This window comes from Pristiophorus japonicus, unplaced genomic scaffold (genome assembly GCF_044704955.1).
Source record: "Pristiophorus japonicus isolate sPriJap1 unplaced genomic scaffold, sPriJap1.hap1 HAP1_SCAFFOLD_384, whole genome shotgun sequence".
Classification (NCBI taxonomy): domain Eukaryota; kingdom Metazoa; phylum Chordata; class Chondrichthyes; family Pristiophoridae; genus Pristiophorus; species Pristiophorus japonicus.
Window position 1 is genome coordinate 641,880 of NW_027253696.1, and position 12,738 is coordinate 654,617.

At 59.9% G+C, this 12,738-nt stretch overlaps 1 protein-coding gene across 1 annotated transcript; it reads left to right on the forward strand.

Moving 5' to 3' along the window:
• Positions 1-958: 958 nt before the first annotated feature.
• Positions 959-9,352, forward strand: LOC139250517 (hyaluronidase-2-like; the record flags this gene model as incomplete). Its single annotated transcript, XM_070872892.1, has 2 exons — positions 959-1,036; positions 8,353-9,352. A coding segment is annotated over exon 2 (924 nt), but the record flags the coding sequence as incomplete, so codon positions are not given.
• Positions 9,353-12,738: the final 3,386 nt, after the last annotated feature.

Here is a 12,738-nt window from a genome sequence, read left to right on the forward strand (position 1 = left end):
TTGGTGGGGGGGGGGGGCGGGAGCAGTCCCAGTTTGGGGCAGGGGGGAGTGAGACCCGGTTTTGGGGGGGGGGGATGCGGGAGTGAGCACAGTTTGTGGGGGGGGGGAGGAGAGTGGGCCCGGTTTGAGGGGACAGGGGGAATGAGCCCAGTTTGGGGGGGGTGGGGGTGAGTCCGGTTTGGGGGGAGCGGGGAGGAGCCTCAGTTTGAGGGCGCGGTGGTGAGTGAGCCCCGGTTTTGGGGGGCAGGAGGAGCCGTGGTTTGGGGGGGCGGAGGCCCAGATTGGGCAGGAGGGTGGGGGTAGTTATGCCCGGTTTGGGGAGTGGGAGGAGTCTCAGTTTGGGGCGGGAGAAGCCCGGTTTGGGGGGAGTCCTGAGTGAACCCCAGTTTGAGGGGGCGGGAGTGAGCCCCGTGTGGGGGCCGGGGGGGGGGGAGTCCCGGTTTGGGGGGGCAGGGGGGAGCAAGCCCGGTTTGGGGGTCGGGTGGGGGGAGCGAGCCCACTTTGGGGGGCGGGGGGGAGCGAGCCCGATTTTGGGGGTGGAAGCGAGCCGGTTTGGGGGGCAGGGGCGTAGTGATCCCAGTTTGGGTGGGGGAGGAGCGAGACCGGTTATGGGGGGGGGGGGGAAGCGAGCCAAGTTTGGGGGGCAGGTGGGGGGGGGCGAGCCCTGATTGGGGGGGAAGTGAGCCCAGTTTGGGGGGGGGGAGCGAGCCTGGTTTGGGGGGAGTGGGGAGAGGAGCGAACCCCGTTTTTGGGGGGGGGGAGCGAGCCTGGTTTGGGGGGAGTGGGGAGGGGAGCGAGCCCCGTTTGGGGGGGGGGGGTTGAGGCCCGGTTTTGGGGGGGAGCGAGCCTGGTTTGGGGGGTAATGAGCCGGGTTTGGTGAGTGGAGCCCCGGTTTGGGGGGCGGGAGGAGCCCCGGTTTCCCGGGTTGAGTGACTGGGTCTATCAGTCGGTCCCTCCCCCGACAGGCGGCTGCTGCTGCCCCAGTCCCGGGGAGGCGATGCTGCGATGAGCCGCGTGTGTTCGTCCCGCCGAGCAGGTGAGCGGGGGAGGTGGCGGGAGTGGCCGGGGGGGGGGTCGTCGGTGTTTCCTGGGCCGGGGGTCGCGGTGTTTCCGTGGCCGGGGCCGGTGTCGGGCTGCGCGGAACAAGGCGCTGGATTCACGGAGTTTGTGTGAAATCCATCGGCCGGAGCCGCGGCCTCGTGGGGGCTGAATGTGTGTAAGGGGCCGGGGGTGAGGGCAGTGGGTGTAAGGAGCCGAGGGTGAGGGCAGTGGGTGTAGAGCGTCGGGGGTGAGGGCAGTAGGTGTAAGGAGCCGAGGGTGAGGGCAGTGGGTGTAAGGAGCCGAGGGTGAGGGCAGTGGGTGTAGGGGGTCGGGGGTGAGGGTAGTGGGTGTAAGGAGCCGAGGGTGAGGGCAGTGGGGGGTGAGGGCAGTGGGTGTAAGGAGCCGAGGGTGAGGGCAGTGGGTGTAGGGGGTCGGGGGTGAGGGCAGTGGGTGTAAGGAGCCGAGAGTGAGGGCAGTGGGGGGTGAGGGCAGTGGGTGTAAGGGGCCGAGGGTGAGGGCAGTGGGGGGTGAGGGCAGTGGGTGTAAGGAGCCGAGGGTGAGGGCAGTGGGGGGTGAGGGCAGTGGGTGTAAGGAGCCGAGAGTGAGGGCAGTGGGTATAGAGCGTCGGGGGTGAGGGCAGTAGGTGTAAGGAGCCGAGGGTGAGGGCAGTGGGTGTAGAGCGTCGGGGGTGAGGGCAGTAGGTGTAAGGAGCCGAGGGTGAGGGCAGTGGGTGTAGGGGGTCGGGGGTGAGGGCAGTGGGTGTAAGGAGCCGAGGGTGAGGGCAGTGGGTGTAGGGGGTCGGGGGTGAGGGCAGTGGGTGTAAGGAGCCGAGGGTGAGGGCAGTGGGTGTAGAGCGTCGGGGGTGAGGGCAGTAGGTGTAAGGAGCCGAGGGTGAGGGCAGTGGGTGTAGGGGGTCGGGGGTGAGGGCAGTGGGTGTAGGGGGTCGGGGGTGAGGGCAGTGGGTGTAGGGGGTCGGGGGTGAGGGCAGTGGGTTTAAGGAGCCGAGGGTGAGGGCAGTGGGTGTAGGGGGTCGGGGGTGAGGGCAGTGGGTGTAAGGAGCCGAGGGTGAGGGCAGTGGGGGGTGAGGGCAGTGGGTGTAAGGAGCCGAGAGTGAGGGCAGTGGGTGTAGGGGGTCAGGGATGAGGGCAGTTGGTGTAGAGGGCCGGGTGTGAGGGCAGTGCGTTTAAGGGGTCGGAGTGAGGGCAATAGGTGTAGGGGTGAGGGCAGTTGGGATTGGGGGTGAGGGCGTTGGGGGTGAGGGCAAGGGTGTAGGGGACCTGGGGGAGGGGAGGGTTGTTGAGGACAGTGTGTGTATGGGGTTGGCGGTGTCGAGGGCCAGGGATGGGGGTAGTAGGTGTCGGGGGCCGGGGGTGGGGGCAGTGGGTGTTGGGGGCCAGGGTGGGGGCGGAGCAGTGGGTGTCAGGGGCCGGGGGTGGGGGCAGTGGGTGTTGGGGCAGGGTGTGTCGGGGGCTGGGGTGTGGGGACAGTGGGTGTCGGGGGGCGGATTGGGGGCAGGGTTTGTCGCGTGCCGGGGGTGGAGACAGTGGGTGTTGGCTACTGGGGGTTGGGGCAGGGGGTGGTGGGGACAGTGGATGTTGGGGGCCGGTGATGGGGACAGTGGGTTTTGGGTACTGGGGGTTGGGGCAGTGGGTGGTGGGGACAGTAGGTGTCGGGGGTGGGGACAGTGGGTGTCGGGTACTGGGGATCGGGGTCGAGCTGCAGGCGACAAGAACCACTCTGAAAAACAGGAGCAAAAACCAGATACAAAGTAATGGAGAAAGTGACACAAAATAACACAAACGAAGTCAAAGTACCAAGCAGCGAGACCTCCGTCAATGTAAGACAGTCACTCGTAAATCAAACAGGGAATTCAGGAGAAACTTCTTTACTCTGTGAGTGGAACTCACTGCCACAGGGAGTTGTTGAGGTCAAGAGCAGAGCTGCATTTAGGGGGAGGCTGGATAAACACATGAGGATGAGAGCAATTGATAGATTTCCTGAAGTGGTCAGGCAGCATGAGTATTTCCAGCATTTTTTGTTTTAATTTCAGACTTCAGGTATCCACAATATTTTGCTTTTGGATATGTTGATAGGGTGAGATGAAGGGGGTGGGAGGAGGCTCATGTGCAGCATAAACGCCGGCATGGACCAGTTGGGCCAAATGGCCTGTTTCTGTGCTGTCCACTCACTCTGTAACAGTATGGAGAAAGAAACCGGCACAACATAAGAAGGAATCAGAATGATACGAACAGAAAGAGGCCTTTTGGCCCATCGAGCCTGTGCCGGCTCTGTGAAAGAGCGATCCAATTAGACCCACTCCCCCTGCTCTCTTCACATGACCTGTAAATTTTCCTTTTCAAGTATTTATCCAATTGCCTTTTGAAAGTTACTATTGAATCTGCTCCCACCGCCCTTTCAGGCAGCATGTTCCCGATCACAACAACTCGCTGCAAAGTCATTTCCCCTCTGGTTCTTTTGCCAATTACCTGAAATCCGTGTCCACTGGTTACTGAGCCTCCTGCCACTGGAAACCAAGTAAATAAGAAGGAACATCAAAATAATTAAATATTTTGAGCACCTCTTTCAAATCTCTCCCCTGAACATTCTCTACTGGAGAACAATCCCAGCTTCTCCAATCTCTCCACATAACAGAAGTCACTCATCCCTGGTACCATTCCAGTAAATCTCCTCTGCACACTCTCCGAGGCCTACAGTGTGGGGCCCAGAATTGCCCACAATACTCCAGCTGGGGTATTTATTAGAATGGTACCAGAGATGAAGGTGGGCAGCAGAAACTTTACAAGGACACCCTCAAAGCCTCCCTGATAAAGTGCGACATCCCCACTGACACCTGGGAGTCCCTGACCCAAGACCGCTCAAAGTGGAGGAAGTGCATCCGCGAGGGCGCTAAGCACCTCAAGTCTCAACGCCGAGAGCATGCAGAAATCAAGCGCAGGCAGCGGAAAGAGCGTGCGGCAAACCAGTCCCACCCACCCTTTCCCTCGACGACTATCTGTCCCACCTGTGACAGAGTCTGTGGCTCTCGTATTGGACTGTTCAGCCATCAACGAACTCACTTCAGGAGCGGAAGCAAGTCTTCCTCGATTCCGAGGGACTGCCTATGATGATGATGACCGGAGATGAAAGGCTTCATCTTAAACAATAAGGGAATAAGGGGTTATGGAGAGCGAGCAGGGAAGTGGACCTGAGTCCATGATCAGATCAGCCATGATCGTATTAAATGGCGGAGCAGGCTCGAGGGGCCGTATGGCCTACTCTTGCTCCTATTTCTTATGTTCTTATGTTACGAGGTAAATGTCCCAAGGCACTTCACAGGAGCATTCTCAGACAAAATTTGTCACAAGCCCCGTAAGGCGATATTAGGACAGGTGACTGGTCAAAGAGGGAGGTTTTAATGAGTGTCTTAAAGGAAGAGAGAGAGGCGGAGAGGTTTAGGGAGGGAATTCATGAGCTTAGGGCTCAGGCAGCTGAAGGCACGGCCACAAATGGTGGAGAATTAAAGTCGGGGATACACAAGTGGCCAAAATTAGAGGAGCGCAGAGATCTCAGAGGGTTGTAGGGCTGGAGGAGGTTACAGAGATCGGAGGTTACAGGAGTCAGCTTTCTTTGGTTGAGGGGATGCAGAGTCTAGTAATGGAGATTAGGGGAAAACAGCAGTGAGGATGGAGGATTTGATCAGTTTCCCCTTTGCGGGGGACAAATGGAATCATTCCAGTGACACCCCCCCCCCAATTCCCCAATAGCATCTACCTTTACTATTGGTCATTACTGTGAATTTGAGCCACCCCCGATGTGTTGGCTGAGATCAGCTCACTCTGCACAAACCCGCACTGCAGCCAGGCTACCCAGGCATCTAACATGTAGAATTATTTTTAAATTTAGAAAGCTCATCAGAGAAAGAACATCGGGCACTTTTCACGGCCATGACGTGACCCTGTGTTTGTGCATAATGTCCCCTCATAACACACAAACACTCACACACACCAGCTCATGGAACCAGCAATGGAAGAGGCAAGGAAGGGGGGAGGTGGAGAGAGTCTCTGGGTGGATGACAGGGGGGGGTGGCCTAGAAGCTGGTATCTGTGGAATTCCTTTCCTACCTCGCTCTATCCTTCACCCGCTGTTTACCAGCCTTGGAAAGCCGACCTTGGGATCAGTGGCTGAGGGGAATGAAACTGTTTTTCTGGTTGGTGTGTCCGGGATCGGTGTAATGTGTGTCAGGGTTTGGTGTCTCCCTTGGGGAGAGTGCGTGTGCAAGTAATCAGTCACTGTTTATGATTTATTTCCCAAACTTGGCGAATCTTTGCTAACAAGTGATGTTTGTGACTGAGCTCAGGCTGATAACGGCGAGAGTTCTGCAACAGTCACATCTGAACCAGCCCTGTCTGCTCCCGTGTGTTCCGACTCTGGAGCGGGGAGGACGGGGTTGGGGGGGCGAGGGGAGAGAGTGAGTGTGTGGGGGACGGAGCGAGAGCGTGTGTGTGGGGGGGGGGGGGAAGAGTGTGTGTAGGGGGGAGGGAGGGAGTGTGTGGGGGAGAAAGAGGGAGGGAGTGTGTGGGAGGGAGAGTGTATGTGCTGGGGAGAGGGTTGTGTGTGTGGGGGGGGAGGGAGTGTGTGTGGGGGGGGGGGGAGGGAGAGTGTGTGTGGGGGGGGTGAGGGGTGGGGGAGGGTGTGTGTGTGGGGGGGAGGGAGGGTGTGTGTGTGGGGAAGGGAGGGTGTGTGTGTGGGGGGGGGAGGGAGGGAGGGTGTGTGTGTGTGTGGCGGGGGGAGGGAGGGTGTGAGGGGGAGGGAGAGAGAGTAGGGGGCGGGGGAGGGAGAGTGTGTGACGGCGAGAGAGTGTGTGGGGGAGGGAGGGAGAGAGAGTAGGGGGTGGGAGAGGGAGAGAGTGTGGGGGTGGGGGGAGAATATTCTTGTAGCAGTTACTGGCATTGAGCACGCTGGTGTGTAAAATAGGTTTATCCATATTTCAAGATGAAAGGAGGAACAAACCAGAGGATGTGGTGAACCACAGATATACAATCTGCCTGCAGCTCTGCTCCACACCTGGGCCTGTAGCCCATGATCTCATTGAATGATGGAACAGACCCGAGGGGCCAAATGACATCCTCCTGTTCCTATTTCTTATGCTCTTATGTTTCCCATCGCTGGCTGAGGGATGTTGTGGGCTTTTCCCACATCCATAAGGGCCTGGGAAAGTGGTGACGATTGGGCCTAAGGAGATCCAGCACACGGACAGTGGGCCAAATGGGGAAAGGCCAAGGGAATGGGACACTGAGCGATCGGCACAGGCACCGACCATTCCCTCTTCTACCCACACACCCTGGCTGGGGGACAGAATCGACTCTCAGCAACACTCATTTTCTGACACTGTACCCCAGTGCGAGTCAATGTGTGTGGAACTGTACCCCAGTGAGAGTCAGTGTGTGGGGAACTGTACCCCAGTGAGAGTCAGTGTGTGTGGAACTGTACCCCAGTGAGAGTCAGTGTGTGGGGAACTGTACCCCAGTGAGAGTCAGTGCCTGTGGAATTGTACCCCAGTGAGAGTCAGTGTGTGTGGAACTGTACCCCAGTGAGAGTCAGTGTGTGGGGAACTGTACCCCTGTGAGGGTCAGTGTGTGGGGAACTGTACCCCAGTGAGAGTCAGTGTGTGTGGAATTGTAGCCCTGTGAGAGTCGGTGCCGTAGTGAGGTACTGGGGGTGAATACTGAGCCGTGGGCCTCAGTGGGTGATCTGTTGTGACGCAGGCTTCACTCCCGGAACATAAACTGCTGGGTTCTCCCTCTCTGGTGCCGGGCTCGCTCAGTGTTTGCTGCGTTCTGTGTGTTTGTTGCGAGTTTTGCCTTGGGTTTCCTGTTGTATGGGCAGGGTATAGTGTAAAGGCAATTGCAGTTTGTTCTTGTTAAAGAGAGAGCATCAAACCTCTGCTCCCAGTGTTGGCTGTGCGTTCTTATACACAGAAAATCAAGGCCCCGCGGCTGGAGGTGGGGGTGGGGGAGAAATCAGCCCAGGCCCCCACTCCTGTGAGTGTGTGTGTGTATGAGAGAGCGAATGTTTGTTTTGTGTGTGAGTGTCTGTGTGAAAGTGAGAATGAACGTGTGTGGGGGAGGGCAGCTGGGGGTTGGGGAAAGTGTGGGGGGGAGGGGAGGTTGGGAGAGGTGTGGGGGGGGTGAGGTGGCGAGGGGAAGAGGTGGGGAGGAAGTTTGGGGGGAGGGCTGTGGTGTGATGGGGAGGGGTGGTGGGGGAGGGAGATGTGGTGATGGGGGGGAGGTGTGGTGGTGGTGGGGAGGTGTGAGGGTGGGGGGGGGAGGTGTGGTGATGGGGGGGGGAGTGTGGGGGGGGGGAGGTGTGGTGGTGGAGGGGGGAGGTGTGGTGGAGGGGGGAGGTGTGGTGGGGGGGGGGGTTGTGGTGGTGGAGGAGGGAGGTGTGGTGGGGGAGGTGTGGTGGTGGGGGCGGGGAGATGTGGTGGTGGGGGGGGAGGTGTGGTGGTGGGGGGGGAGGTGTGGTGGTGGGGGGGGGGGAGGTGTGGTTGGGGGGGAGGTGTGGTGGTGTGGGGGGGGGAAGGTGTGGTGGGGGGTGGAGGTGTAGTGGGGGGGGAGAGGTGTGGTGGGGGAGGGAGGTGTGGTGGTGGGGGGGGAGGTGTGGTGGTGGGGGGGGAGGCGTGGTGGGTGTGGTGGGGGGGGAGGTGTGGTGGTGGGGGGGGGGAGGTGTGGTTGGGGGGGGAGGTGTGGTGGTGGTGGGGGGGGAGGTGTGGTGGTGTGGGGGGGGGGAAGGTGTAGTGGGGGGTGGAGGTGTAGTGGGGGGGAGAGGTGTGGTGGGGGAGGGAGGTGTGGTGGTGTGGTGGTGGGGAGGTGTGGTGGTGGGGGGTGGAGGTGTGGTGGGGTGGGGGTGGTGGGGTGGGGTGGGGGAGGTGTGGTGGTGGGGTGGGGAGGTGTGGTGGTGGGGGGGGAGGTGTGGTGATGGGGTGTGGAGGTGTAGTGGGGGGGAGAGGTGTGGTGGGGGAGGGAGGTGTGGTGATGGGGGGGAGGTGTGGTGGGGAGGTGTGGTGGTGGGGGGGAGGTGTGGTGGTGGGGAGGTGTGGTGGTGGGGGGGGGAGGTGTGGTGGTGGGGGGGGAGGTGTGGTGGTGGGGAGGTGTGGTGGTGGGGGGGGGAGGTATGGTGGTGGGGGGTGGAGGTGTGGTGGTGGGGTGGGGAGGTGTGGTGGGGAGGGGGTAGAATCTGAGCTGAGATTGGCTGGTGTGGAGGATGGGCCACGGGAACTGCCCCTCACGCTGTGACGTTGCTATGTTGCAGGGCCCGAGGCGGGGTTACGGTGGATCGGTATCGTGTCCAGGAGCAGGCGGGCGGGTCAGTGAGAGGCGGAGGTGCCATGGCCCAGCGAGTCGCCTCTCTCGCCGGGGCAGTGGCCTGTGTTGTGACCCTGCTGGTAGCCAAGGTGCGGGTTCAGGGACTGAAGCAAACATCGCGGTTCGGGGGCAAGCCCTTTGTGGCGGTGTGGAACGCACCGACCCAGGAGTGCGTCCGCTACTCCGTCACGCTGGACCTCAACATGTTCGACATCGTTTCGTCGCCAAACGAAGGGTTTTACGACCAGAAACTGACCATCTTCTACAAGGAGAGACTGGGTAAATACCCTCACTACAGCGGGCAGCAGCCGGTCAACGGGGGCCTGCCGCAGAACAGCAGCCTACACGGGCACCTGACGGGCATGGAGCGCGACATCGAACGCTACATGCGGTCCCAGGACGCCGAGGGGCTGGCCGTCATCGACTGGGAGGAATGGCGGCCACTCTGGATCCGCAACTGGCAGAACAAACAGATTTACCGCAACAGCTCACGCCGCCTGGTGTCCGACCGACATCCTGACTGGTCCCAGAGCAACATCAACAGGGAAGCGCAGTTCGAGTTCGAGCAGTCGGGCCAGAAGTTCATGGTGGAGACACTTCGCAAGGCACGTAATACCAGGCCGCGCAGCATGTGGGGATTCTACCTCTTCCCTGACTGCTACAACCACGATTACAAGAACAACGCAGCCAACTACACCGGCCGATGCCCTGACGTGGAAATCTCCCGCAACGACCTGCTGATGTGGCTGTGGAGGAACAGCACCGCCATCTACCCCTCCATCTACCTGGACAGCCTGCTGCGTTCCTCCGACAGTGGCACCAAGTTCGTCCGCTCCCGGGTCAAGGAGGCGCTGCGAGTGTCTGAGCTCCACAGCGACAATTACTCGCTGCCCGTGTTCGTGTACTCGCGGCCCACCTACAGCTATACTGTCGAGCCACTGACCCAGGTGAGCAGCCCAGGGTTTGTCACCTCCAGGCACAGGGTCAGTCCCCAGCTCTCCCCGCATACACACGGGTAAAGCTCCCTCTACACTGTCCCATCAAACACTCCCAGGGCAGGTACAGCACGGGGTTAGATACCGAGTAAAGCTCCCTCTACACTGTCCCATCAAACATTCCCAGGGCAGGTATAGCACGGGTTAGATACAGAGTAAAGCTCCCTCTACACTCTCCCATCAAACACTCCCAGGGTAGGTACAGCACGGGTTAGATACAGAGTAAAGCTCCCTCTACACTCTCCCATCAAACACTCCCAGGGCAGGTACAGCACGGGTTAGATACAGAGTAAAGCTCCCTCTACACTCTCCCATCAAACACTCCCAGGGCAGGTACAGCACAGGGTTAGATACAGAGTAAAGCTCCCTCTACACTGTCCCATTAAACACTCCCAGGGCAGGTACAGCACGGGTTAGATACAGAGTAAAGCTCCCTCTACACTGTCCCATCAAACACTCCCAGGGCAGGTACAGCACGGGTTAGATACAGAGTAAAGCTCCCTCTACACTCTCCCATCAAACACTCCCAGGGCAGGTACAGCACAGGGTTAGATACAGAGTAAAGCTCCCTCTACACTGTCCCATTAAACACTCCCAGGGCAGGTACAGCACGGGTTAGATACAGAGTAAAGCTCCCACTACACTCTCCCATCAAACACTCCCAGGGTAGGTACAGCACGGGTTAGATACAGAGTAAAGCTCCCTCTACACTGTCCCATCAAACACTCCCAGGGCAGGTACAGCACAGGTTAGATACAGAGTAAATGTCTTCGTCCCAGCTCTACTGCAGCACGCTGGTATTTTTCCATTTCCCACACCAGCCATCCAGTGGCTTGACAGTCAGACTGGCCGCAGTGGACAGATCAAATATGGGTAGAATGTGTTTCATAGGAACAGCAGGGGGCCATTCTGCCCCTCGAGCCTGTTCCGTCATCACCTAGATCAGGGCTGAACTCTATCCCCTGCTTTTGCTCCTCGATAAACTAAACCCAACAAAAGTCTCTCGATAGTCTTGAATGCTCCAATTGACCCACAGCACCCACAGCCTTTCGGAGAGAGAGTTCCTTTGTGTGAAGACGTGCTTTCTGATGTCACCCCTGAGAGGCATGGCTCTAAGGTTAAGGTTCTGCCCCACCAGTGCAAATAGTTTATCTACCCGATCAAATCCTTGAATCATTTAAAACACCTCAATCAGATCACCTCTCAACCTTCTAACCTGAAGAGCACACAAGTCAGTGCAACCTGTCCTCAGAATTGTACCCTCAAAGCCCGGTTATCATTCTGGTGAATCTGCACAGCTCCCCCTCTGAGGCCAATATATCTTTCCCGAGGGACGGGGCCCAGAACTGAACCCAGTTATTGCAGGTGGGGTCTAAACCCAGCTCGGTACAACTGCAGTATCACTTCCTCACTCTTCAATTCCAGCTTCCCCGAGACACACGGCAACCTTCCATTAGATTGCTTTCTGCACCTCTGCAGTAGTTTTAGTGACGTGTGTACCTGGGAGGTTCGTGGCCTTCCGCGAGAGGTGGGCGCCGGAGGGACTGGAGTGCATCATCACTCCCGACAAACCAAGTCAAAATAGTTGTGTGTACCTGGGCACCCGAATCCCTCTGCTCCTCCACAGTACCTCATCTCGCACCATCAACAAAATATTCCCATTTGTCTTTCTTCAATCCAAAGTGAATGAACTTGCATTTCCCACATTGAACTCCAGCTGCCACTTTCAGTCGCTGGCTCTCTCTGTCTGTCCCTCTCTCTGTCGCTCCCTCTCTCCCTCTCTCTGTCGCTCGCTCTCTCTCTCTCTCGCGCTCTCTTTGTCACTCTCTCTCGCTCTCTCTCTCTCTCTGTCACCCTCCCTGTCACTCTCTCTCCCTCCCGCTCTCTGTCGCTCTCTCTCCCTCCCTCTCTCTGTCGCTCTCTCTCCCTCTCTCTCTCTCTGCCACTCTCTCTCCCTCTCTCTCTCTGTCGCTCTCTCTCTCTCTGTCGCTCTCTCTCTCTCCGTCGCTCTCTCTCTCTGTCGCTCTCTCTCTCTGTCGCTCTCTCTCCCTCTCTCTGTCGCTCTCTCTCTCTCTCTGTTGCTCTCTCTCTCTGTTGCTCTCTCTCTCTGTTGCTCTCTCTCTCTCTGTTGCTCTCTCTCTCTCTCTCTCGCTTTCTCGCTCTCTCTCCCTCTCTCTCTCTCCCTCGCTCTCTCCCTCTCGCTCGCTCTCTCCCTCTCGCTCGCTCTCTCTGTCGCTCTCTCTCTCTCTGTCGCTCTCTCTCTCTGTCGCTCTCTCTCTCTCCGTCGCTCTCTCTCTCTGTCGCTCTCTCTCCCTCTCTCTGTCGCTCTCTCTCCCTCTCTCTGTCGCTCTCTCTCTCTCTCTCTGTTGCTCTCTCTCTCTCTCTGTTGCTCTCTCTCTCTCTCTCTGTCGCTCTCACTGTCGGTCTCTCTCTCTCTCTGTGTCGCTCCCCCTCTCTCTGTGTCGCTCCCCCTCTCTCTGTGTCGCTCCCCCTCTCTCTGTGTCGCTCCCCCTCTCTCTGTGTCGCTCCCCCTCTCTCTGTCGCTCCCCCTCTCTCTGTGTCGCTCCCCCTCTCTCTCTGTCGCTCTCCCTCCCTCTGTGTCGCTCTCCCTCCCCATCCCTCGCGCGCTCCCTCCCCTTCCCTCGCGCGCTCCCTCCCCATCCCTCGCGCGCTCCCTCCCCATCCCTCGCGCGCTCCCTCCCCATCCCTCGCGCGCTCCCTCCCCATCCCTCGCGCGCTCCCTCCCCATCCCTCGCGCGCTCCCTCCCCATCCCTCGCGCGCTCCCTCCCCATCCCTCGCGCGCTCCCTCCCCATCCCTCGCGCGCTCCCTCCCCATCCCTCGCGCGCTCCCTCCCCATCCCTCGCGCGCTCCCTCCCCATCCCTCGCGCGCTCCCTCCCCATCCCTCGCGCGCTCCCTCCCCATCCCCGCGCGCTCCCTCCCCATCCCCGCGCGCTTTCCCTCCCCCTCCCTCCCTCGCGCGCTTTCCCTCCCCCTCCCTCCCTCGCGCGCTCTCCCTCCCCCTCCCTCCCTCGCGCGCTCTCCCTCCCCCTCCCTCCCTCGCGCGCTCTCCCTCCCCCTCCCTCCCTCGCGCGCTTTCCCTCCCCCTCCCTCCCTCGCGCGCTTTCCCTCCCCCTCCCTCCCTCGCGCGCTCTCCCTCCCCCACCTTCCTCGCGCGCTCCCTCCCCATCCCTCGCGCGCTCCCTCCCCATCCCTCGCGCGCTCCCTCCCCCCTCCCTCGCGCGCCCTCCCTCGCGTGCTCTCCCTCCCCCACCCTCACTCGCGAGCTCTACCTCCCCCGTCCCTCCCTCGCGCGCTCTAACTCCCCCCCCCTCCCT